Source organism: Hyla sarda, chromosome 7, assembly GCF_029499605.1.
Source record: "Hyla sarda isolate aHylSar1 chromosome 7, aHylSar1.hap1, whole genome shotgun sequence".
NCBI classification, from domain to species: Eukaryota; Metazoa; Chordata; class Amphibia; order Anura; family Hylidae; genus Hyla; species Hyla sarda.
The window spans coordinates 9691225-9718350 of NC_079195.1; the positions used below are offsets into that span (position 1 = coordinate 9691225).

Sequence of the window (27126 nt, forward strand, 5' to 3'; positions counted from 1 at the left end):
GAATCTTCTTTGTTGACATTTTGTAATAGTGTAAATGCTTTTTAACATCAGAAGCATTCCAAACTTGTTTTGCACTTAATTTTTTGGGGTAACACATCTTGACCAAATTGGGGAGAACTACTAACAGCATGGAACACACAGATTTGGCCCTGGGGTCAGTCCAAACACCCAATGCGAGAATCCATAATAGAGCAGAGATGCATAGCGACTGGATCGAGTGCGCGCATTATTTTTACAATATTGGTGTTTGGCTTGTGCAGGATAGCAAAGGAGGAGTCTGGACCTTGAAATCCTCATGTTAGATAAAGATTTAAGTGATATGTAGATTAGGTGAAAATGGAGTACCCCTTTAAGAAATGTTGGATCTAGCTAACCTTTTTTGATTTTTTGTTTTCTTACAGTCTCACTAAAACAAGATTACAATGGAGGCACACTTACCCATAATGATGATGTGGCAGAATGAGGAAACACAACCTCAGTCCTTAATCACAAAACGTCGTCAGGCAAGAGTGTTCAGAGAGCGTGTGGCACTCAGTTCTTTTTCTGAAATGGAGACAAGACAGCAGTTTAGATTAAGTCGACAAGCAATTGAACTCTACAGCAAAATCCAACCTAGTTTGGAAAGAAAGACAAAACGTAGTCAAGCCATTCCTGGAATGACAAAGTTAATAGCTGTGCTGCATTATCTCGCATCGGGCTCCTTCCAATATTGTGTAGCTTCCAAATTTGGAATTAGTCAGTCAGCTTTCTCAAGGATTGTTCACGAAGTGGTTGAAGCCCTTTACAATGTTGTAAATGATTATATTAAATTTCCGCTAACCAGTTTGGAACAGAGGCAAATGATGGCAAAATTTTATGCAAAGGCTGGATTCCCAAACATTCTTGGCCTTATCGATTGCACACATGTGGCATTGATTCCTCCGGCTCAATTTGAGGCAATTTACCGCAATCGTAAACTTTTCCACTCCCTCAATGTCCAAATTGTGTGTGGGCCCAATTTTGAAATTCTGGATGTAGTGGCATCATACCCAGGCTCAAACCATGATTCCTATATTTTCCAACAGAGCTCGTTAGGAAACAAGTTTGCAAATGGTTCCTTTGGAGATGGCTTGCTTCTAGGTGGGTTCCGGCACATTTCTTTACAATCATGTAAAATGATGTTCATTCATTCATGTGTGTTTGGTGTAAAGGGACTAGTTCCCTGTTTTTAGAGAGCCCCTCTGTATTCTGAATTTTGGGCCAGTTGCACACATTCAAACACGGATAGCTTACTTGCATTGGCCGAAAGTTGTCCATCGCATCTTAGCCCCTTTCCAAAGGATAGGGGATAAGATGTGTGATTTCATGTATGGTGATGCAGTTAATCCCCAGGATCTCTCCTTCAGCTACCCAGGTCATCTTATGCAGCTATTGTGTGGTTTGTTGATAAGTAGTATTTGGAGCCAGATGGCCTCTACCGTTTCCACATTATTATCCTTTTTGAAAATAGCAAAAAAGGGGGACAGGAATTAAAATGTTTTTACTATGGAATTATTATATTCTTGCAGGTGACAATGGGTATCGTTTTCAGTCTTGGCTGATGACCCCATACTTAAATCCTTCAACAGCTGCAGAGAAAAAGTACAATAGGGCACATGTTAAAACACGAACCCAGGTCGAGAGGCTTTTTGGCATACTAAAAAGCCGTTTCCGGTGCCTGGATATCACTGGTGGTGCCCTACTCTACAAGCCAGAATTTATGGGTAAACTTGTTATTGCATTCTGTATTCTACATAATATTGCAAATACTCATCAAATTCCTATTGAAATAGCATCAGATTTACGCGAACATATAGCATGTCAAGGGGAATATAGACAAGAAGGCACGCATGAAGGTCGGGCAAGACAGCAGGAAATTACACATCGGTTCTTTAGAAACTAATTTTTGCAAAATTCTTTTGGAAATGTGTTAGAGCCTTTTACATATTTAATTTTACAGTAGTGTCTTTCAGAATAAATGTTACCTTGGAAACTCAGTTGGCCAGATTAAATGTTGTATTTTCCTGCTGTGGACTACTTGTTTTGTTTTGTGTTAACTGACTCCTGATTGTTCCCCCCCACATTTAATTTTTGGGATTTTCTTGGTATAATTGAGCCAAAAATGGCAATCATTTAGGAATACACAACTATGAGAGACAATTAGGTAAACCTGGATATTATACTAAGGAGTTTACCTTCCCACACATTTGTTTTAATTATTTATATTTTATCAAAAAAATAACACACCACACAAGTTAAGACTCAAATCAGATTAGAGTTGTACATATCTGTATATATTTACATATGGTATTATCTTCGCCAAAAAAAAAACATAGCAGTTATATGTTTGTGCGATTGTTTCACATTTATGGAAGCAAAAACAAAAAAAAAAAAAAAAAAAGGAGGAAGATGCCTTTCTGTCTTTTTTTTTACATGTTGGTAAAATTTTTAAAAATAAGAACATTACCTAAATTTCCAAGGAAAACAAAAATGCACATGGGATAGGTAAAGTGTCATGTTTAAAGGGACATAATCTACGCCTTTTTTTTTAAACAAACTAGAACAAGTCCACAACAACTAGATGTAAACACAAAACAAATTGTTAGCTAACAATCAAAATTTGGAAAAGATTTTAGCCTTTTTTTAGGTGGAAGGGAAATACAGAGAACTGACCCCATTTCTGTCTTAACATCCATCAAATATTCAGCCCTAGTAGAGGAAGGATTATTGGTCTGTTGTGAGGCAAGAACTGGTGGTGTGGGGCATGTTACCCTGTGTGTGGACAAATCTAGAACTGAGGACTGAGGAGAGGATTGAGCAAATTAATCGGACTGAGTATTTATGTTTGGTGTTAATGAGCGAGAACGGGGGAATAAACCAGAACAATTTGAAACCGAATGTAAAGTGAACCCAGATGAGGTTGAGGCCACATCTCCTTCAACAGACAAGTTTAATGAGGCAGGTTGTGGTGACACACTACCCAAACTAGTGCTTGGATGTGTCTCAACATTAGTGTTAACAATGGTGGGTGGGTCAACTGCTACTTGGCTGACACCTTGGCTTTGTAGACTTTGGGCATAGAGTTGACACATTACTTTCAAGGAATGATCAATATTTACGACAGTGTTAGCAATCACCTTAAGATTCGCATGGTTTCGCTCAGTATAATCATTTAAGAAGCGAGTTTGAGCTGGAGTGAACCCCTATGTCATTGCTGATATCTTCCTCAATTGACCCAGTCTCAATTTCTTGGGGAATTGTCTCCTGTGCTATGTCCGCAGTTGGTGGTTGATCAGCTGGTCTTTCGGGCTCCTCAACTGGTGGTGCTATCGGTGAAGTATTGTCTTCTCCAAAGAACAACACCCAAAAAAAAAAATTATGAACACTAAAAAGAGTTAGTACAAAAAAGGACAGCAGTAATAACCGTAACGCAATATATACGCCCAGTGGGGGAGCTTAGTAAAAACCTGTCCAGAGGCAAAGTTGCTGAGTTGCCCATAGCAACCAATCAGATTGCTTCTTTCATTTTGTCAAGGTCTTGTTAAACGTGAAAGAAGCAAGCTGATTGGTTGCTATGGGCAAGTCAGCCACTTTTTGCGGGACAGGTTTTGTCCAATCTCCCCCTAAGTGTTTGTTAAGGGGATATCAGGTATGTAACACACTTTGGTATGTGCATAGTGAGGAGCCCTTATTGTAACATATGTTGTAGTATGTCTGAATTTGGAGATCACACATGTCGTGAGTTTTACTTTGGTGCTCCAGTACGTTAAATGTTTAGAAATAATCTTTTCACTTGTGTTTACGGACTTTAGGTGTGTTTGTGTTACATTTTGCTAAATCATCATTTATATTTTAACAGACTTAATAAAGGTTAATTGAAAATTTGACTTTGTGTCCACAATTTTGGAGAACACAAGGGGGGAGATTAGCAAATACCTGACCCAAGCTAAATGAGGACATTTTCTTGGGGGGTCAAAAACAGATCACTGTAGTGATTTGTCACATGCATATTTTAAACTTAAATAATGTCTGTGATTGTTTGCTATGGGCAACTCACAATTTAGAGGGTTACACGTTTGGCAAAATAGACTACAACATGTTGGAGAAGCCATTTGTGTATTAAGACACTGTTTTTGCAAATGTTTGCATGAGCATTAACCCCTTAAGGACCCAGCCATTTTACACCTTAGGACCCGGCCATTTTTTGAACATCTGACCACTGTCACTTTAAACATTAATAACTCTGGAATGCTTTTAGTTATCATTCTGATTCCGAGACTGTTTTTTCGTGACATATTCTACTTTAACATAGTGGTAAAATTTTGTGGTAACTTGCATCCTTTCTTGGTGAAAAATCCCAAAATTTGATGAAAAATTAGAAAATTTAGCATTTTTCTAACTTTGAAGCTCTCTCCTTGTAAGGAAAATGGATATTCCAAATAATTATATTTTTTAATTCACATATACAATATGTCTTTATGTTTGCATCATAAAATTGACATGTTTTTACTTTTGGAAGACACCAGAGGGCTTCAAAGTTCAGCAGCAATTTTCCAATTTTTCGCAAAATTTCCAAAATCACAATTTTTCAGGGACCAGTTCAGGTTTGCAGTGGATTTGAAGGGTCTTCATATTAGAAATACCCCACAAATGACCCCATTATAAAAACTGCACCACCCGAAGTATTCAAAATTACATTCAGTCAGCATTTTAACCCTTTAGGTGTTTCACAGGAATAGCAGCAAAGTGAAGGAGAAAATTCCCAATCTTCATTTTTTACACTCGCATGTTCTTGTAGACAAAATTTTTGAATTTTTACAAGGGGTAAAAGGAGAAAATGGATTGTTATTTTTGTAGCCCAATTTCTCTCGAGTAAGCACATACCTCATATGTCTATGTAAAGTGTTCGGCGGGCGCAGTAGAGGGCTCAGAAGCAAAGGAGCGACAAGGGGATTTTGAGTGTACGTTTTTCTGAAATGGTTTTTGGGGGGCATGTTGCATTTAGGAAGCCCCTATGGTGCCAGAACAGCAAAACCCCTCCACATGGCATACCATTTTGGAAACTAGACCCCTTGAGGAACGTAACGAGGAATAAAGCGAGCCTTAATACCCCACAGGTGTTTCACGACTTTTGCATATGTAAAAAAATATATAATTTTTTTCACTAAAATGTGTGTTTCCCCCCAAATTTCACATTTTTGCAAGGGTTAATAGCAGAAAATACCCCCAAAAATTTGAAACCCCATCTCTTCTGAGTATGGAGGTATCCCATAAGTTGACCTGAAGTGCACTACGGGCGAACTACAATGCTCAGAAGAGAAGGAGTCATATTTGGCTTTTTGAGAGCAAATTTTGCTCTGGGGGCATGTCGCATTTAGGAAGCCCCTGTGGTGCCAGGACAGCAAAATAACCCCAACATGGCATACCATTTTGGAAACTAGACCCCTTGAGGAACGTAGCAAGGCGTACAGTGAGCATGTACAACCCACTGGTGTCTGTCAGATCTTTGAAACAGTGGGCTGTACAAAATGTTTTATTTGCACAGCCCACTGTTCCAAAGATCTGTCAGACACCAGTGGGGTGTAAATTCTCACTGTACCCCTTATTACATTCCGTGAGGGGTGTAGTTTCCGAAATGGGGTCACATGTGTTTTTTTTTTTTTTTTTGCGTTTGTCAAAACCGCTGTAACAATCAGCCACCCCTGTGCAAATCCCCTCAAATGTACATGGTGCACTCTCCCTTCTGGGCCTTGTTGTGCGCCCCCCAGAGCACTTTGCGCCCGCATATGGGGTATCTCCGTACTCGGGGGAAATTGTGTTACAAATTTTGGGGGTCTTTTTTCCCTTTTACCTCTTGTCAAAATGAAAACTATAAGGCAACACCAGCATGTTAGTGTAAAAAATTTATTTTTTTACACTAACATGCTGGTGTAGACCCCAACTTCACCTTTTCATAAGGGGTGAAAGGAGAAAAAGCCCCCCAAAATTTGTTTGGCAATTTCTCCCGAGTACGGCGATACCCCATATGTGACCCTAAACTGTTGCCTTGAAATACGACAGGGCTCCGAAGTGAGAGCGCCATGTGCATTTGAGGCCTGAATTAGGGACTTGCATAGGGGTGGACATAGGGGTATTCTACGCCAGTGATTCCCAAACAGGGTGCCTCCAGCTGTTGCTAAACTCCCAGCATGCTTGGACAGTCACCGGCTGTCCGGCAATACTGGGAGTTTTTGTTTTGCAACAGCTGGAGGCTCCATTTTGGAAACAGTGGCGTACCAGACGTTTTTCATTTTTATTGGAGAGGGGAGGGGAGGGGAGGGGGGCTGTGTAGGGGTATGTGTATATGTAGTGTTTTTTTTTACTTTTTTTTATTTTATTTTGTGTTAGTGTAGTGTAGTGTTTTTAGGGTACAGTCACACGGGCCGGGGATTACAGCGAGTTTCCGCTGCCGCGCAAAATTTGCTGCATCGCAAACTTGCAGCCTGATAATCACTGTAAGCCCCCTGCCCATGTGAATGTATCCTGTACATTCACAGGGGGGGACCTCCAGCTGTTGCAAAACTACAACTCCCAGCATGCACAGTCTATCAGTGCATGCTGGTAGTTATAGTTTTGCAACAGCTGGAGGCACACGGGTTGGGAAACACTGAGTTAGGAAACAGACAATGTTTCCCAACCAGTGTGCCTCCAGTTGTTGCAAAACCACAACTCCCAGCATTCTCAGGCATGCTGGGAGTGGTAGTTCGGCAACATCTTTAGAGCCAGATGTTGCCGAACTACAACTCCCAGCATGCTTGTAGTTGTAGTTTTGCAACATCTGGAGGACTACAGTTTGCAGACCGCTAATACAGTGGTTCCCAATCTGTGCCCTTCCAGATGTTGCAAAACTACAACTCCCAGTATGCCAAAACTGTCCAGGCATGCTGGGAGTTGTAGTTCTGCAACATCTGAAGGGCCAGATGTTACAGCACTACAACTCCCAGCATGCCTGGACAGTAAGGGCATGCTGAGGATGAGTAGTTTTGCAACATCTGGAAGGGCACAGTGGTCTCCAAACTGTGGACCTCCAGATGTTGCAAAACTGCAACTCCCAGCATGCCCAGACGCCAAGGGCTGTCTGGGCATGCTGGGAGTTGTAGTATACAGGGTCCCATTACAGCAATGCATGTCGCTTTACGGCGACGTGCATTGCTGTAAAGGGCCCGACCGCGGCTGAAGAACCACTCACCTGTCGCCGCCGCCGCCATCTTCCTCGCCGGGATCCGGGTCTTCAGGGACGAGGTAAGTACCGGGGCCGGTCCCCAGCACTCCCCCGTCCCCCGCCGCGTCCTCCGGTCTTCCTCCCGTCCTCTCCGGACTTTCAGGGGCCGGGCAGGACGGGAGGAAGTAACCGCCCCCCCCCCTGCGATTGGTCGGTTAACTAACCGACAGATCGCAGGGTATAGGAGGAGGTGGCCGGCTTGCCACCTCGCTCCGATACTTCAGCATGGTCCTGGCTGTCTGTGACAGCCGGGATCATGCGAAATTACCGGGCGGTCGGGTCCCAGAGACCCGATCAGCCCGGTATCGCCGCAGATCGCAAGGGCGATTTCCCTTGCGATTTGCGGCGATCGCCGACATTGGGGGCCTACATGGCCCCCCTCGGCGTTTGCCCTGGATGCCTGCTGAAGCATTTCAGCAGGCATCCGCTTCCGATCTCTGCCCGGCGCGCAGCAGGGACCGGAAACCGCCAGGGCGTAAGTTTACGCCCTGGGTCCTTAAGTACCAGGGCGCCCTGGGTCCTGAACAGGTTAAAGGGGCACTCCACTGGAAAACATTTTAATTTTTTATATTTTGAATCAACTGGTGCCACAAAGTTAAACACAATTGTAAATTATTTTGATTAAAAAATCTTGATTCTTCCAGTACTTATCAGCTCTTTACTGACACCCCCTGTCCGTGTCAGAAACTATCACGAAGAGGATAGGTTTTCTAGGGGGAAATGCTTCTAATCCGGATAGTTCCTGACACGGACAGGGGTGTCATTAGAGAGCAATGTTGTCAGACCAAAAAACTAAACGAAAAATTTATTGGTTTTATACAGCAGCTGATAAGTACTGGAAGGGTCAAGATTTTTGAAGAGAAGCAATTTACCAATCTATTTAAAGGGTTATTCCAGGAAAAATATATATTTTTTTTAGAGATATATCAACTGGTTCCAGAAAGTTAAACAGATTTGTAAATTACTTCTATTCAAAAATCTTAATCCTTTCAGTACTTATGACCTTCTGAAGTTAAGGTTGTTCTTTTCTGTCTAAATCCTCTCTGATGACACCTGTCTTGGGAAACGCCCAGTTTAGAAGCAAATCCCCATAGCAAACCTCTTCTAGACTGGGCGTTTCCCGAGACAGGTGTCATCAGAGAGGATTTAGACAGAAAAGAACAACCTTAACTTCAGAAGCTCATAAGTACTGAAAGGATTAAGATTTATTTAATAGAAGTCATTTACAAATCTGTTTAACTTTCTGGAGCCAGTTGATATATATAAAAAAAAGTTTTTTCCTGGAATACCCCTTTAACTTTCTGACACCAGTTGATTACTTAAAAAAAAAAAAAAAATCCAGGGGAGTACCCCTTTAACATTTGACTAAGAAGATGCCAACATTAAAGGGGTATTCCGGTGCTTACACATCTTTTCCACTATCCAAAGGATAGGGGATAAGATGCCTGATTGCGGGAGTCCCGCAGCTGGGGACGGCCGTGATCATGCACGCGGCACCCTGTTTGTAATCAGTCTCCGGAGCGGGTTGTCTCCGGCTCTGATTACGGGCGACTACAAGGCCGGCAGCGTGTGACGTCACACCTCTGCCCCCGTGTGACGTCGTGCTCCGCCCCTCAATGCAAGCCTACGGGAGGGGGCGCGATCACCAGCAATTTAGATGAGAAGTAGAGAACAAATAGGAAATAACTCACCATGCCTCTGGTGTGCTAAAGCCATCACATCCAGATCAGCAACCCCTTCTATTTGTTCAGTGGCAAAAGTTTTTCTGACCAGTTCCTCCATGGTGCTAAATTGTATGTTAACATGAGGACCAACAGAAGTTCCTCGCCTTTGCTTGTTTAAAATACCCATTTTTTTTTTACTTGGCTTCGCAAGTCATTCCATTTTTTTTTTATTTGCCCCACATTCCTCTTATCCACTCCAACTGCATTAACACAAACGAGAACTTCCTTCCACAGATTATTCCGAAAACCAAGAGTCGTTTGTGACTTATTTACAAACAGGTCGACAAATCGCAAAACAACCTACAAAAAAAAAATAAAAAAAATTGGTCATTAAGATTACAATCTGCAATACATTTGAATTAACCACCAACCAAAAAAACAAACTAAACCAGACCCCCCAAAAAAAAAAAAAAAAAAAAAAGGGCAAATGTGGGTAAGGAATATGGCTAAAAAAAAGGATAGGTAATGAACACCTAAAAGCTTATGTTCACACAAGTCTTGCTTTTAAGGGAACTTAACAAGATAGATACCGTATTTATCGGCGTATAACACGCACTTTTTAGGCTAAAATTTTTAGGCTAAAGTCTGTGTGCGTGTTATACGCCGATACCCCCCCCAGGAAAGGCAGGGGGAGAGAGGCCGTCGCTGCCCGCTTCACTCCCCCTGCCTTTCCTGGGGTCTAGAGCGCTGCTGTCGGCCCTTTTCACCCCCTGGTTATCGGCGCCGCTGCCCGTTCTGTCCCCCTGACTATCGGTGCTGGCGCCGACAGCCAGGAGGAGAGAAGGGGCAGCGGCCCCGTTGCCTCCCCCCATCCCCGGTGGCATAATTACCTGAGTTGGGTCCGCGCTGCTCCGCTGCTCCAGGCCTCCGTCGTTGCTATGCGCTGAACGGCGCGGCGCATGACGTCAGAGCGCCGCGCCGTGCATAGAAACGACGCTGGTCCCCAGCGTCGTTGCTATGCACGGCGCGGTGCTCTGACGTCATGCGCCGCGCCGTTCAGCGCATAGCAACAACGGAGGCCTGGAGCAGCGGAGCAGCGCGGACCCGAGCAGCGCGGACCCGACTCAGGTAATTATGCCACCGGGGATGGGGGGAGGCAACGGGGCAGCGGCGCCGGCAATGGGTGCCGCTGCCCCTTCTCTCCCCCTGGCTGTCGGCGCCGGCACCGATAGTCAGGGGGACAGAACGGGCAGCGGCGCCGATAACCAGGGGGTGAAAAGGGCCGACAGCAGCGCTCTAGACCCCAGGAAAGGCAGGGGGAGAGAAGCGGGCAGCGACGGCCTCTCTCCCCCTGCCTTTCCTGGGGGTATATCGGGGTATACAAGCGCACACACGCACCCTCATTTTATCATGGATATTTGGGTAAAAAACTTTTTTTACCCAAATATCCTTGGTAAAATGAGGGTGCGTGTTATAGGCCGGTGCGTGGTATACCCCGATAAATACGGTAGTTACAATTGTTCCAAAGCTAGAAAAGCAAAATGGTTGAGATTTAGCAACACTTGTGTAGATGAAGAGTGGTGCAGTTGCCCACAGCAACCAAGCAGATTGCTTCTTGGAGTTTTGAAGATGAAGTAAGCTTTCTTATTGGTTGCCAGGGGCAACAGCACCACTTCCTCTGCCCAGGTTTGGATAAATCTCCACCAATGTGCCTACAAGCTAAAATCAGACACACAGCAAGCACATGTGTACAGGCTCTAAGGGATTTGGAACCGGAGATAATGGATTGGCCAGATTGAAGGCAGCGTATTTTTAAGAGTGCAACCTGGGCCATCATGCTTTTGTTACAAATCAATAACACTGTGTAAAATACCCATCAAAACACATATACTTTAATGGTCCGGGGGTATTAGATAACACAATGTAACTTATAATATGAGACGTACCGGTGTGGAAAGCACACACATATTAAAACACTACCAAGTCTATGTGGACAACATTTAACATAAAACAAGAACAAATAGGTTAACAAACAAGAAAGCAGCGGGCTTCAAACTGGGGCCCTCCAGATGTTGCAAAAAAAAAAACTAACTCCAGGCATGGCCAGACAGCCAACAGATGTACGGCCATGCTGGGAATTGTAGTTGGAGAACATCGGGAGGGCCCCAGTTTCAAGAAGACTGCAATAAATACTAGCTTTAACCACAAGCAGCATTGAAGGTTAGCAAAACAAGGAAAAAGTCTAGTTTGCAACGAAAATACTATATCCTACAATATCAATCACACCAAAATGAAAAATCAAACACGACGAATGACAAATTTTAAACACAAAAAAAGATTAACCCATAACCTCTTCAACCAAAACCAACATTTCGCGCTGGGAAAAGTTTTTATGCTCGCTATACCCTAAACGACGAGTATTCTAAACACACACATTAGAGGGATCCGGTGCACTAGTATCTCCCGCGAAGGATAAATCCTCTGCAATCTCCTGGGACATTATCTAAATGTTAAAGGAAAATGCAGAAAAAACAGCCTTAATATAAAGAAAATGCCTTGGGAACAACAGACATGTATCACTGAATAGACCAACGTACCTTGATGCAGGATAGACCGCTTTGCAAGGCAACGTCCACTCTTGTCCACCTTGGATCAATCGTGACCTTTCAGCCCAATTTATCAAGGGACCTTGCGCTAAAATGGTAAATTTGGCGCAATTGCGCCAAATTTGCACCACCTGAAAACGTCTACATTTCAATCTATATTACACCAACATTGATACATGCCCCCCTATGTCCTTAGGGAATGTATGTAGGGACGCTCCGTGTGGTTTACGTCGCCATGAGGTCGAACAGCCTTTCACAAAGCAATATGACATTTTGATCCTTGATAGGTTGTCTAAAACAAAAAATAGAGGTACCGTATTTTTCGTCCTATAGGACGCACCGGCGTATAAGACGCACCCAATTTTTAGGGGCAAAATCTTAAAAAATAAAGATTTTGAACCCAATAGTGGTCTTCAACCTGCGGTCCTCCAGATGTTGCAAAACTTCAACTCCCAGCATGCCCGGACAGCCGTTGGCTGTCCGGGCATGCTGGGAGTTGTAGTTTTGCAACATCTGGAGGTCCGCAGATTGAAGACCACTGCAGGAGGAGGTAATACTCACGTGTCCCCGCCGCTCCGGACCCGTCACCGCTGCCCTGGATGTCGCTCCATCGCTGTCGCCGTGTCCCCGTTGTTCCGGAACGTCTCTGCTGCCGGCCGGGTATCCTCGCTCTCCGTCGCCGCCATAACGTCGTTACGCACGCCGACGTACGTACGCGACGACGTGATGACGAGGAAGGAGAGCGCCGGCCATACAGGGGATCCCTGAACGGAGAAGACACCGAGGAGGCAGGTAAGGTCCCTCCCGATGTCCTGTAAGCACTAACCCGGCTATTCAGTCGGGCTGTTCGGGACCGCCGCGGTGAAATCGCGGCGGTCCCGAACAGCCCGACTGAACAGCCGGGTTAGTGTCACTTTCCCTTCAGACGTGGCGGTCAGCTTTGATCGCCGCGTCTGAAGGGTTAATACAGGGCATCACCGCGATCGGTGATGTCCTGTATTAGCCGCGGGTCCCGGCCGTTGATGGCCGCAGGGACCGCCTCCATAGGGGTGTATTCGCCGTATAAGATGCACCAACTTTTTCCCCCCAGTTTTGGGGAAGAAAAAGTGCGTCTTATACGGCGAAAAATACGGTATATTTAAACATGGACACGTTGTTGGCTAAGTCCCATCACCAAGTGCATTGTGTTTGGCCAAAAATACACCAAAGAAGTCCAAACCAAAAATAAAAAAAGGTGAGTTAGGCAAACCAGACCCTCCCAAACGTTGGAAATTAGCAAAAAGTAAGCCATTTGGCTCCTCAAATCATTTCCTAAAAGCCTTGACAACTTCTTTATTCCCCTAAAATCTTGTCCATAAGGAAAATGGAAATTGAGACAATTTAGGGCAAAAGAACACAAGTGACAAATATTGATGGCATGTGTTTCCCAAATATATTATGGCGGAACCATTTCTCATGGCTCAAGCATATGTCAGGTAAGTCAAAAAGCCACTGGCTTGGTGCCCCACCCCCCAAAATCTGCCAAAAAAAAAGGGCCATTCCAAACACGTTTGGGCTTATATGGGACCACATACAGGTAAGGAAAGGGGGTGTTCGCGCAAAAAGCATTCTGCTGGATGCACTTTTGTATGTAACATTTTTCAATCAGCCAACCAAAGTGAAATGCGTCCTCCACTTTGGGGGGGGGGGGGGGGGGGATTGTGCTAACTATGTGTTAGCAACGCAACGTTTCTGACTGGTTGTGCCAACGCATACGCGTTTGTGATTTTACTGCAAACCCCAAAACAATAACCTTTCTGAAAAGTCGAATCCGGGAAGGACATTACATATTTGCCAGACACACCCATTCTCAGTAGCCATATACATTACCCAAGCAAACCTTTCATTTTGGGAAGGCAACAGTAGACATCCCAATTAGAATCTTTGTATGGATCCTTTTTTGGATTTGGAATATTTTGACACCACAAAATGCCCACCAAAAATGCAGACAGGCCAACCTAAAAGAAGGGGACCTTAACACATGCATATTTGTTGGCTAAGGGCTTGTTGACATCTGGGCTGCATCCTGCACAGTTTCCATCCGTCATGACACAGAGGGAAACTGGGGCTCAACCTGAACCCATTCATTTCAATGGTCCAATTGCCAATCAGCCAGTGTTTCAAATTTGACGCTGGATGTTTGGCCACGCTTGCTGCGGTCCCCTGGCCATTGTCCAGCAGCAATGGACACAGCATACCATCCCACTGATGACAAGTGCACCTTAGTTGTGGCCTCAGGTGCGTCGAAATTTAGTCTTAATTTACCTATGTCGGATGGCCGACATATGTGAACCCAGCCTTCAAAATTCTGGAGATGTGAGGATCTTTGTTTTGTGTGGAAGGCCAAAAACGTAAAATCTACATTGTATTGAACCTAACTGCTTTTTTAAAAATGTTTGCAGAAATGTACCCTTAGGGTACATTCACACATGCAATTTACCTTATTTTTGGAATAAAAAAAGGTGATCAAAAAATCACATGTCTAAAATTATGAAATGTGTAGGTCAAGCAAAGTCTGAAAATCTGCAGCAGATCTCCATCCCTAAATACGCATGTGGGACTGGGTGGCAAAGTTGCCAGTACCCTGTGCATATTTTAGAGCCAGATGTTGCTGCAGCATATTGGGCTAACCATTGGCTGCAATGGTTGAAAAGCCATAAATAAACCTCTGCTGAGATTCTGCAGATGTTAAAAAACAGGGGATAAATCACTCTGACACTGTCACCCTGAAACACATAATGGGAGATTTTAGGAAAACGCCTCTTTTTCGACCCACTATTAGCCCACTGCCAAAAATGCTGTAAAGACAGTCACACTGAGGGATTTTTTACAAAACCAGTGCGGAGGAAGAGTGGTGCAGTGGCCCCTAGCAACCAATCACATTGAAGTTTTCATTTTTCAGAGCCCTGTAAAGAGTCCTGTGAAAAATGAAAGTAGCAATCTGATTGGTTGCTGTTGGCAACTGCACCACTCTTCCTCTGCACAGGTTTGGATAAATCTCCCCCTATGTCCATGGCTTTGAAAAAATGAAGCAAGGGATCTTCTTGGTTGCTATGGACAACTGTTCAACTTTTAGTTTGGACCGGTTTGGAACACAATGCCACATAATGTATGTTTGTACTGTGAGGGGAATAATGGGTGAGAATTAGGTTACCCTGTCCATATTAAAAGTGGTGGAGTTGCCCATAGCAACAAATGGAAGTGTTTATTTTTTTTAGACAAAAGGCCAAAGACAAATAGACTAAATAATAGGATGGTTTGCTCGGGGCAACTGAACCACATTGCCTCTGTACTGGTTCGCCACAATTTGGTTTTGGAAATCGCCAGGTAGTTTTTGGGCAAATGGTTTAGAGGAAAAGCCCCTAGCAACCAATCTTAGCGCTTCCTTACCCAAACAAATTTCCAAAATGTTGAAAAGTTAAAAATGGTTGCTCTAGACCAGTGTTTTTCAACCACTGTGCCACGACACACTAGTGTGCCGTGACATAGTGTAAGGTGTGCCGTGTGAAAAACACCCTCCGGGTGTTTTTGTCGCGGGACATCTCTGTGTCCCAAAAGTTTCTTGCGGGACACAGGGATGCCTCTATGAAGTCCCTGCTGGGCCGCATTTTCTTTCCAAACGCAGGGAACGCCGTGAGGTAGCGCACACAGGGATGTCACTGACGCCGTGCGTGCGCACATAGCAACAATTGCGGAGGAATGGAGCAGCGTGGACACGCTCTGTCAACATGGTAAGTGTTCCCATCGGCGCCACTCCTTTGGTGTTCCGAGCAATGCTCCGCCCGTCCAGGGACCTACTGCTATAGCCGGACGGGAGGAGCGGTGTTTGGAACACCAAAGTGGGGCAGTACACAGGCATACAGCCTTCAGTAAAGTAATACACTGTATGGCTGAAGGCTGTATGTCTGTGGGGGAACTATACAGCACCTAATGTTGGGGGACTATACTGGACCAAATGTGGGGAGAACTATACTGGACCTAATGTGGGGGAACTATACTGAACCTAATGTGGGGGACTATACTGCACCTAATGTAGGGGAGCTATTCTGCACCTAATGTGGGGGAACTATTCTGCACCTAATGTGGGGGAACTATACTGCACCTAATGTGTGGGCACTATACTGCACCTAATGTGGGGGAACTACAGCCTAATGTGGGGCATAATAAGATATATGCCAGATAAGATATATGCTGGATAATTACTTTATATATAGTCAATATAGGCATGTATTTCACAACCAGTGTGTCTCCAGCTGTTGCAAAACTACAATTCCCAGCATGCCCAGACAGCCGAATGCTGGACGTGCACGCTGGGAGTTGTAGTTTTGCAACAGCACGAGGCACACTGTTTGTAAAATACTGATATAGACACAGAGTTAAATTTTTTTGCACATTTTCAAATGATGGTGTGCCTCGTGATTTTTTGCAATGCCAAAAAGGTTGAAAAACACTGCTCTAGGCCTCTGCAACATTTGGACTCCAAAACGGTGGCAAAAATACACCAACATCATATGGAAAGAATAAAAGGAAATCCTTCCTGCTTACTCAGCATACACCAAGGAGAAAACCAAAAGAGAAATGTGACCCAAAAATGACCCATAATGAGAAATGATCGGTTTCTCCATGAAACCAATACTATCACTACTTTCAGTAATCATGTACCTTGGTTACAGCAAAATCAGTTATCAGATTGGCTGCTTGGGGAAAATTCACAAGTAAATCAGGGCCATTATGTACCAACAGTATAGACGCGTGCCACAAAACAGAGGGAAAACTTACAAAGTTGCTACGGGAAACAGACCAAATTAAATAAAAAACATACTATACAGTGGATTTTCACACTTATTTGCCAAAGGTAAATGTGACCCGTTGCCCATAGCAACATAACCTCAGACCATTTACATTTATGCATACAATAAAATAAAAAGGAAAAAGGAAAATGGAGTGAGAGTATTGGAAATACAGATTTTATAAGTGTGCGGGAAATATAAAAGCCAAAACAGAAAAAACAATATCCTGTGGCCCCAACAAACCCACCACCCAAAATAGATAAAAAGATACTAACCAAGAAGAAGAATTGATCTGCGTTATCCAAAGTAAGGCACAGGGATTCACAAACACACATAGAACAAATTCCAAAACAGCCACAAATTGGGGTAAAAAAAAACCCCTCTATTATATAGACACAAGCAACAGGTGCAAACAGGTTATCAAACATTACAAGCAAAGACACCTGAAGAAACATATGTGCATAGTAAAAAATCGGACAGCCGTGATTACAATAGAAAGGCGAAATAACAAATCAGCAGCAGACAAATCACAGAATGGATAAACAGCGCATGCGCAAGGATAGCCCAATCACGTCACCAGGACTGCAGTGAATGGCGCACGAACAACCTAACTTTGAACCAAACACAAGTGCGGCTGCGTGCTGGCTCCGCTGTGATTGGATCGCAAGGAGCCAATGAGGAAGTGCCAGGAAAAAAAAAAAAAAAAAGGCAGAGCTACGGACATGGGTGGAAATCTTCGGCCTCAAGGAACGCCGCCCCACAGCAGCCGCCAACGTCATGAGCACAAGATGGCGAAGAAAAATGCGACCGCCAGTCAAGAAAAGCCCCAAAAACTACTATACAACCTGAATTAATAAAAGGTAAGTTTAGACACAAATGCAAGGCGTAAAAAAAAAAAAAAAACGAACAATAGGGACGCAAAGCCAAACATAAAAAAGCTAAGCACCGGAGTACCCCTTTAACCTCCCATTCATTCTTAATTATCAATTGACCTACATTTGTCAATCATAAGTAAAAAAGTTAAACCACAACACTAACACTGTAACACTCTGTCCCGTCAAACCACCACAAGGGTCTCCCATCCACTGTACTGCCAAGACCCTCCTGCTTATCTTACAGTTTAACATACTGTGAGATCCCCATAGACCACAAAAGGCAAAAAATCACAGTTAATGCACTAATGCAGTGGTCTCCAACCTGCGGACCTCCAAATGTTTCAAAACTACAACTCCCAACATGCTCGGACAGCCAACGGCTGTCCGGGCATGCTGGGAGTTGTAGTTTTGCAACATCTGGGAGGTCCGCAGGTTGGACCACTGCACTAGCCCATTAGTTCCCTATACCATTAAAGAAGGGAGGCTCAATATTCGGGAATATAGTATTAGAGCCTTCTTTAGAGAACACAAGCTGGAAGCAGAGAGGGATGATCAGTGATCACTGTGATGTGTACTGTGAAAATAAATAAAAAGAAAACGAATATTCGTAATTGCGCATATATAGTGCTATATTCGCAATATTCGTGAATTCGAGAATATGCGATATTCGCAATTAAAATTCTAATTGCGAATATACGCGATCAACACTAATCCGCACCTGACTATCACACTACATAATGTGCTTAATGTGGAGATGAAGCTTGTGCCACGATGTTAACCTGTGATTAACCCCTTGTGTGGAATGTGCTAAGTTTATTGCTTGGCTATACTTGATTTAGCGTACATGGATATTGCATTGGCCTCAGATGGTTTACTAGATTGAGGTTTATAGTGCGAACAGTAGCGCACCTCTGTTATATGGTTGTCCCCTGATGAAGTGTGAGGGACCCATCCTGATTTGTTCCCCACACGGAAACGCGTTGGGACAGGGACAGTTATATCCTCTACATTGATATTTGAAGCTAGTAGCACCTTATGCTGCTGTACGCAGTTTAGCACTAGTGTTGATCAGTTGGCACTAATAAAGCAATAGGTCCTATGAGTAACCGATATATTGAATTTTCATTTTTGAGTTTTTTATATATTAGGGTATTTGATTATATTTAATCTTATGTGATTTTACCGAGCACATATATTAAAAAGTTAAGTTTTAGATGGTACCCCTGTTCCTTTGGAACAACATTTGCTTATCTATTTAGGTTGCCGAGGGGGCTCCTTCTGTACCTTGCTGGTATATGGCAATACTGATATATACATATTATTTTGCTGTTTGATAATTACTCTGATATGGTTAATTTTGTTACGGGGACTATTAATGTTACTGATTGGTTATCAGAAGCCAAAAGACATATTTTCTGAAAAAGCCTTTTCTCAACCTAACCCGTCACCATCATTAAGATCTGCATTTCGGGAATTACAAAATTGTCAGAAATCATTTATTACCTCATTCTGGGAAATTCAATGTTTTGAGAACTATCTAAAAAAATCAAATTGTTCCCAGAGGTTTACGGGTCCCAATTTTGCCAGCACAGAGACTATGGTCCACCACTGTCCTCAAGAAATGGGAGGATGCCGCTACCAAATGCTCGCTTGAGTTCATTAATATCCTTCTAGAGGAGGAGAGGGTGCACCTTGATCTGGCTGGCAAAAAATTGGCAGAACAAAAAGCGATTGTACTTAAATTTAAGTTTGATCCTGAATTTGCTAGTAAGGAGACACAACTACAAACTACTATAGAAAGGTTCCAATTTTTTCTGAAGGGAAGGAAACATTCCCACTATATACGGGATTTGCAGGACTTTAAAGAAAACAAGGCTTGTACCGTGATTTCTAGAAATCCCACACAGAGAGATACAGAAACAGAGGTATCTACGTTCCGAGACAGAAAGGAACACATCCTGCACAGACAGGACACGAGGTAACCAAAGGGGGTGCCGATCTAGGGGCTCCTATAGGGCAAGATATTACAATAGACCCCCCACCCAGGACTATACAAACACGTCACATCAATCATGGAACGGAGGACGAAATATACCAACACAAGTACTAATACAGGGTTACAGGACAGTCATATTCATCATCAGTACCTGCCTCTTTGTCCTCTTTTTTAGAGGGCCCCATATCCAGACCCATATCAACTTCGAGTACCACCGTACCGAGGGAGATATCCAGCCTAGATGGGCATCATACTTCCCAAATAGTGAATCTCTCTAAACATATCCTTACGCAGCGAGAGGTGGATGTCTTGAGAAGGGGTCTGTCTTTTGTTCCAACCACGTGATATGATCCATTTATATGAACAAAAGACATCCACCTCTTCGCTCGTAAATTGAGGTGACAAACTTCAAGATGAGAGATAGATTTGCAAGAGAGCAGGGCCTTTCTGTAGATGAACTGTCACTCTTGGAAGATAATGAAGCTATCTTAGGGCAGGGACCGTATACTGATTGCAAGCCCAAAAGCAACCTTATGCCCCCTATAGGTGACGTGTCTTGTATAGATATCTTTATCGAACTGGTGACGAAGGACCTGCGCTCCATTTCCACCCTCTATTTTCAAATGTCTAATAATTATCATATAATGAGAGGATGGTAATGGAGAGCTTGGAGAGAGACAGGGATCTCTTTGTAAAACCCTCAGATAAGGGAGGCAACATAGTACTCCTATATCATGATGAGTATGTAGAGATGTGTTCTCGCCTACTGGAGGATCCCCTTACATATGAGGTCCTTCCAGCCAATCCTACTCAACAATATTTTATTGAACTTAAGGACATCTTGATTCCAACTAAGGCCAATAATCTCATTACACAGGATGAGTTTGATTTTCTTTCTTCCAAGACCCCCGTGGTACCTACGTTCTACGCCCTTCCCAAAATCGACAAGGGCTCTCTCCCCTCAAAGGGTGCCTCATTGCGGCTGGGATTGGGCAAAATATAGGTGTCTTTAGACACCTCAGGGAGTTTGTGACATCACTACCTTCATATACTCGTGATACCCTGGACCTATTGCGCAAGCTGGAGGGTCTTACTGTAGATGAGGTACTATTGGCCTCCAATGATGTAGAGGCCTTATATTCCTCAATACCCCATGTTGTTGGGTTACAGGCTGTCTCGTACTATTTCTTATCGTGGAACCCGCCATCAAGCCCATAACCATCTAGTGCTGGACCTCCTCAATTACATCCTCACCCACAACTTTTTTCTATTCAAGGGGTGGTACTTTCACCAGCTCAGGGGTACCGCTATGGGGAGCCCCTGTGCCCCATCATATGCGAACCTTACCCTGGGCTGGTGGGAGGCAACCATCGCCTTTGTGGGTGAGCAGGAGGTCCTGGCCAATACCGCAACCTTTTGGTTGAGCTATATAGATGATATATTCATCTTATGGGCAGGGTCAAAGGCAAATTTTGGCCTTTTTGTACAACATCTTAACAAAAATGATATAGGATTGACTTACACTTTTGAGATCAGTGAACAGTATTTGGCGTTCCTTGATGTTTGCATTAGCAAAAATGCGCAGGGGAGCCTAGAAACAGCAGTATATAGGAAGCCAACTGCAATGAACAGCCTCCTGATGTGGGAGAGCTGCCACCCGGTTCCCCCCCAAAAGGGGCATACCGAGGGGCAGTATCTCTGCCTCAGGAGGAACTGTTCAGAGAGGGCAGAATTTATACATCAAGCCCAGGATTTGAGAGACAGTTTCCTCCAACGGGGCTACCCAGACTATATTTTGAGACAGCACTAAGACAGGATAGGACCCAACTTCTTGTCCCACAACCTAGGGCCACACGGACAATATCACGAGAATTATCGGCACATTTGATAACATGTCTATGCAGGTCAAAAAGATAATAGAGAAACATTGGAACGTTTTGCAACTGGACCATGACCTTTTGGAGGTAATAGGCCCAAGACCCTCTATTACGTATCGGAAGGGACAGAGTGTAGGTAATAGGTTGGTTCACAGCAACTTGCAGAATCAAACATCAAATACATGGCTGGGAGCTACTTCCACACAGGGCTGCTTTAAATGTGGCCATTGCAAGGCCTGTAATAAGGCCGGCCATTTTGAATCCAACTTTTGTTTTTTCAATAGGAAGAGGGTCATGTGACACATCAAACTTATTGGGAATTTCACAAGAAAAACAATGATGTGCTTGGTTTTAACGTAACTTTATTCTTTCATGAGTTATTTACAAGTTTCTGACCACTTATAAAATGTGTTCAATGTGCTGCCCATTGTGTTGGATTGTCAATGCAACCCTCTTCTCTATATACTGCTATATACTACTATATACACCGCAGGAGAAATGCTAGCACAGGCTTCCAGTATCCGTATACACTGCTATATACTACTATATACACTGCAGGAGAAATGCTAGCACAGGCTTCCAGTATCCGTATACACTGCTATATACTACTATATACACCGCAGGAGAAATGCTAGCACAGGCTTCCAGTATCCATATACACTGCTATATACTACTATAGACACCACAGGAGAAATGCTAGCACAGGCTTCCAGTATCCGTACACACTGCTATATACTACTATATACACCGCAGGAGAAATGCCAGCACAGGCTTCCAGTATCCGTATACACTGCTATATACTACTATATACACCGCAGGAGAAATGCTTGCACAGGCTTCCAGTATCCGTACACACTGCTATATACTACTATATACACTGCAGGAGAAATGCTAGTACAGGCTTCCAGTATCCGTACACACTGCTATATACTACTATATACACTGCAGGAGAAATGCTAGCACAGGCTTCTGGTATCCGTAGTTTCAGGTGCTGCAGAATGGGCAAAACAAGAATGTGAACAGGATCCTCAGTTTACGCAGAAGATTTTGTTCAGTGATGAGACAAACTTTTCTGAGAATGGTGAAGTTAAACAAAACCACCGCTATTGGTCTGACACTAATCCACATTGGATAGATCCCTCCAAGACTGTTGGAACACAAAAAATGATGGTATGGTGTGGTATATGGGGTACAAAGATAGTGGGGCCATTCTTCATCAATGGAAACCTCAAGGCCGCTGGATATGTGAAATTGCTCCATGATGATGTGTTTCCCTCTTTATGAACTGAAGCTGCACGTTCCCTGAGTTTATACAGCATTATGGGTGTCAGGTCGGAGCATTCCTAGATGAACAGTTTCCTGGAAAGTGGATTGGTCATCGTGGGCCAGTTGAATGGCTCCCAAGGTCTCCCGATCTGACCCCCTTAGACTTTTATGTTTGGGGTCATATGAAGGCAATTGTCTATGCTGTGAAGATACGAGATGTGCAGCACCTGAAACTACGGATACTGGAAGCCTGTGCTAGCATTTCTCCTGCGGTGTATATAGTAGTATATAGCAGTGTATACGGATACTGGAAGCCTGTGCTAGCATTTCTCCTGCAGTGTATATAGTAGTATATAGCAGTGTATACGGATACTGGAAGCCTGTGCTAGCATTTCTCCTGTGGTGTATATAGTAGTATATAGCAGTGTATACGGATACTGGAAGCCTGTGCTAGCATTTCTCCTGCAGTGTATATAGTAGTATATAGCAGTGTATACGGATACTGGAAGCCTGTGCTAGCATTTCTCCTGTGGTGTATATAGTAGTATATAGCAGTGTATACGGATACTGGAAGCCTGTGCTGGCATTTCTCCTGCGGTGTATATAACAGTGTATACGGATACTGGAAGCCTGTGCTGGCATTTCTCCTGCGGTGTATATAGTAGTATATAGCAGTGTATACGGATACTGGAAGCCTGTGCTGGCATTTCTCCTGCGGTGTATATAGTAGTATATAGCAGTATATAGAGAAGAGGCTTGCATTGACAATCCAACACAATGGGCAGCACATTGGACACATTTTATAAGTGGTCAGAAACTTGTAAATAACTCATGAAAGAATAAAGTTACGTTAAAACCAAGCACATCATTGTTTTTCTTGTAAAATTCACAATAAGTTTTATGTGTCACATGACCCTCTTCCTATTGAAAAAGCAAAAGTTGGATTCAAAATGGCCGCCATGGTCACCACCCATCTTGTTTCCCCCCTCACATATACTAATGTGCCACAAACAGGAAGTTATTATCACCAACCATTCCCATTTTATTAAGGTGTATCCATAGAAATGGCCCCCCCTGTAGTTCAGGAAAAGCATACTCCCATGAATCCACATTTACTTTGAGCGATCATGAGCTACCTTTTGAGGAACACAGAGGTATCCTGTGATGAGGGAAAAAATTCAACAGAAATCTACCATGATCTTTGTGGGGAATCTCCTGATGTTTTTGATGCAAACTTTATTGTTTTTGAATCTTCATAAAAAAAAAATCTGCTGAAAATCATTCCCTGCCCCAAAAAAGCAACATGGAGTTGCAAACTTGTGGCTTGTACCAAAAAGTGTGTGGGTAGTTCGGTGACAATAAAAGTGAGATGTGATGTGGGAGGTGTCATCCATTTGTGGGAGAGTCAGCCTAAAATTGGTAAACAGCCAGTGGGTAATCTTTTGATCTCAGCTAGCAGTCTTGTAAGTGGAAACAATTTAAATAAAAATCCAAAGCTTTTTTCAAGGTTATGAATTTGAGAGGAATCCAAAAAAACACTCATAAGAACCCAAAAAAATCTCTGTAGTAAAGGTAGCCAACCCGGCACAGCTCATGTACACCTGCTGGAGTATCCCTCCGTGGACATTTGTTAGCAGCCAGATATATGGAGTTGGTGCTCAACTTGTGTAGTAGTGCAAAGGTATATATTATACATAGCGAGAAAGAATACAAGTGCACTCACCACGTTAGTTGCTCTTCAGATGAGATTTATTCCATATCACAAACCATGTGCAGGGAGACAGAGGTAGGGGAGTGTTCGTGGGATACGGACCCGTCTCGTGCCACAAGCGCTTCATTAGGCCGGATATGAAGGCAGTATAGAGGCGGGAGGAGTAGTCACACAGAGGGTATTATGGGACATCATGGAGGCATCTGGTACATTCAATTGAAAGGAAAAAATGCCGGGAACACGAGTCCATAGTAAATAATGTATAGTGCTCACCTATAGATTGCTGCGGAGGCAGGTGCGGGGGGCCTATAGCAAGGAGAAAATAGGAAGCCGGTGTTGCGATCAAGTGATTGCGTAATGTGGGGTGGAAGAAGCAGAGGTCCGTTTTTAATGGCGACCTGACCGGACACGACGGGACCCACTTCCGGTACGTCTGCCCTCCACATTCGGAAAGGGCCGGAGAGAGAATGTGCATAGTGCGCATGTGCGACACGAATATCTTGTGGAACGCAGTTATGCGTTACACGGGACGTCACGTGGCTGGAAGTGACGGAAGAGGCGACGGGAAGGTCCGGAGAGAGCAGTTATAAAGATAGATGTGGAAAATAGAGCGAAACAGGAGGAGATAGAAAAAAAATGAGAAGGGGAAAGATTAGGTAGTGGAAAAGTCGGGAAATGGATAAGATATGCAATGTATGATTGGAGTGTTCATGATTCCATGGGTGTAACATAACAGATATAGGTGAAGGGGAATAAAGAAGGAATACGGAATATAATAATAAATAAATGTATGATGGGTAGAGATGAGCGAATCGAAGTTGACGAACCCGAATTCCTTACGAATTTCATGAAAAATTTGATTCGCAATGAATATGAATATTGCCGCGATTCTATCGCGCGAATCGCTTCATTAAACTCCATTTTACAGCATTCCAGGCTATTGTAGAGCTAAGATGGCGGATCCACATGTGAGTTTATGGGGCAGGGGATTATGGGAGGGCGGGAAACAGCGGCGGGAATGAAGGTAGGCGGGCTGACCCTGAATCACATGTGAGATGCAGCCTATCAGTGTTCACTGACCCCCGTGATGTCACAGCCCCTATATAATCGGCCATCTTGCCTCTCTTCATTTCATCTATGCAGTCAGATGGAGAGGACGGGACTGTGTGTGTGTGAATAGCTCATACCACAGCGTTACACTGCAACTGCTAGTCACATCAGCATTAGGGAAAGGCAGGAGTGCAGAGTGCTGTGCTGTTACTCTGAGAAGGATCATTGATTGCTAAACCTCCTATTCACGTTATTGAGCATTGCAGCAGAGAGGGGCAGATAGCTGTCAGCTAGACATGTGCAATCCGGTGAGGCACGAATGTCTAATTTACTGAATTTTACCGTTTTCGGGCATTCGGACCGATCCGAATGCACGAAAACATAATTTGAACATTCCCGAATAGCCACGATAATACGAATAGCAAAATAACGAATGCATTCATTATTTCCCGAATGCATGCGGTAAATAACGAATGCATTCGTTATCCGTAAAGAATTCATTCTAATAGCAAAGATAATAAAAAGGATACAGATAGTTTGATTTTTTTTTCGGATACATTCGGTATTTGGGTACATTCGGTAAATGTATTTATTCTTTTTTGGACTTTAGCGATCCTAAAAAATTATGGACATGCCTTTTTTATTAAAATTTCGTAGGGTACCATAAAAATTCATAATAAAAAAGATACAGTAGGGATGGAAAAAATTGTATCTAACGAAATGTATCTTTTTTTATTATGAAGTGTTTATAAATTTTTAAACAGGGATCAAATTATGTGAGCAGGTAAAGCACTAAAAATGTAGCCGACAATAATAAAAATGTTGTGTGTGCATGTTTTTTACTTAAATTTTTTTTTTTAAGGTAGTACTACTACTCCCAGCATGGAACACACTCTTCCATGATGAGAGTAGTAGTTACCTGTAATAATTGACAGATCACCAGGTTCCCTTGCGATCCTCCTATATAATGTATAGATGCGGCGGCCGCTCTTCTATGGTCCCCTGCACTCACGTATATATACACATATTCATATTTCCCGCAGAGCTGTGATTGGCCAGATGGTTCCAGCCAATCACAGCTCTCTGTGAGAAATAGGAATATGTGTATATATACGGCCGTGCAGGGGACCATAGGAGAGCGGCCGCTGCATCCATACATTATACAGGAGGATCACAGCGGGTGTCAGGAGTGATACCCGCAGGGATCTTTCCTTTACTACAAGTACTACCACTCCCAACATGGAGTACACTCTGCTCCATGCTGGGAGCTGTAGTACCTGCATTAATACAGATCACAGCGGGTGTCAGAAGTTACACTCGCTGCGATATGTCTATTAATGCAGGTACTACAACTCCCAGCATAGAGCAGAGTGTGCTCCATGTTGGGAGTAGTAGTACCTGCAGTAAGGGACAGATCCCAGCGGATGTCACTCCTCCTGACACCCGCTGCGATCCTCCTGATGTGAATGTCGGGATCAGCTGTTCTCAGGGCTACAGAGTCGGGAGAACAGCTGATGCTGAGCCGTAGGTATACATCATATATCTACTGCCCAGCAAGAACTTACAGTGATCCTGCAATGTGTATACAGTATACATCGTATATCTACTGCCCAGCAAGAACTTACAGTGAGCCTGCAATGTGTATACAGTTTACACATTGATGGCTCACTTAACCCCTTGCTGAGCTGTGCACTATGCGCAAGCCCAGCAAGGGAAGAGTTAACTTACACTGCTGGACAGTGTAGATTAACCCTTTGGGCAGTATACACTATATACAGCTATCTATAGATAGCTATATATAGTGTATACAGAAGACGAAGTCCGCTTACTTCCCTCTAGTCCCGGGCAGGTCCGTGTAGCTCCGCCCCCTAGTGATGAATTAATTAGGGGCGGAGCTACAGAAGGGAACACGGCTAGTTAATCTGAAGCTCTGTTCACATTGTCCGTTTTGTATAATGTGAACAGACCCTTCT

General features: G+C 43.6%; 1 protein-coding gene across 1 annotated transcript in view; it reads left to right on the top strand.

Annotated features, from left to right (window-relative positions):
- The first annotated feature begins 443 nt into the window (after positions 1-443).
- Positions 444-27126, top strand: part of LOC130283079 (putative nuclease HARBI1) — a 29481-nt gene continuing 2798 nt past the window's right edge. The window contains exons 1-2 of the mRNA XM_056532269.1: positions 444-1119; positions 1548-1742. Coding sequence (XP_056388244.1) covers positions 444-1119; positions 1548-1742 — 871 coding nt within the window. The remainder of the gene's footprint in view (positions 1120-1547; positions 1743-27126) is intronic.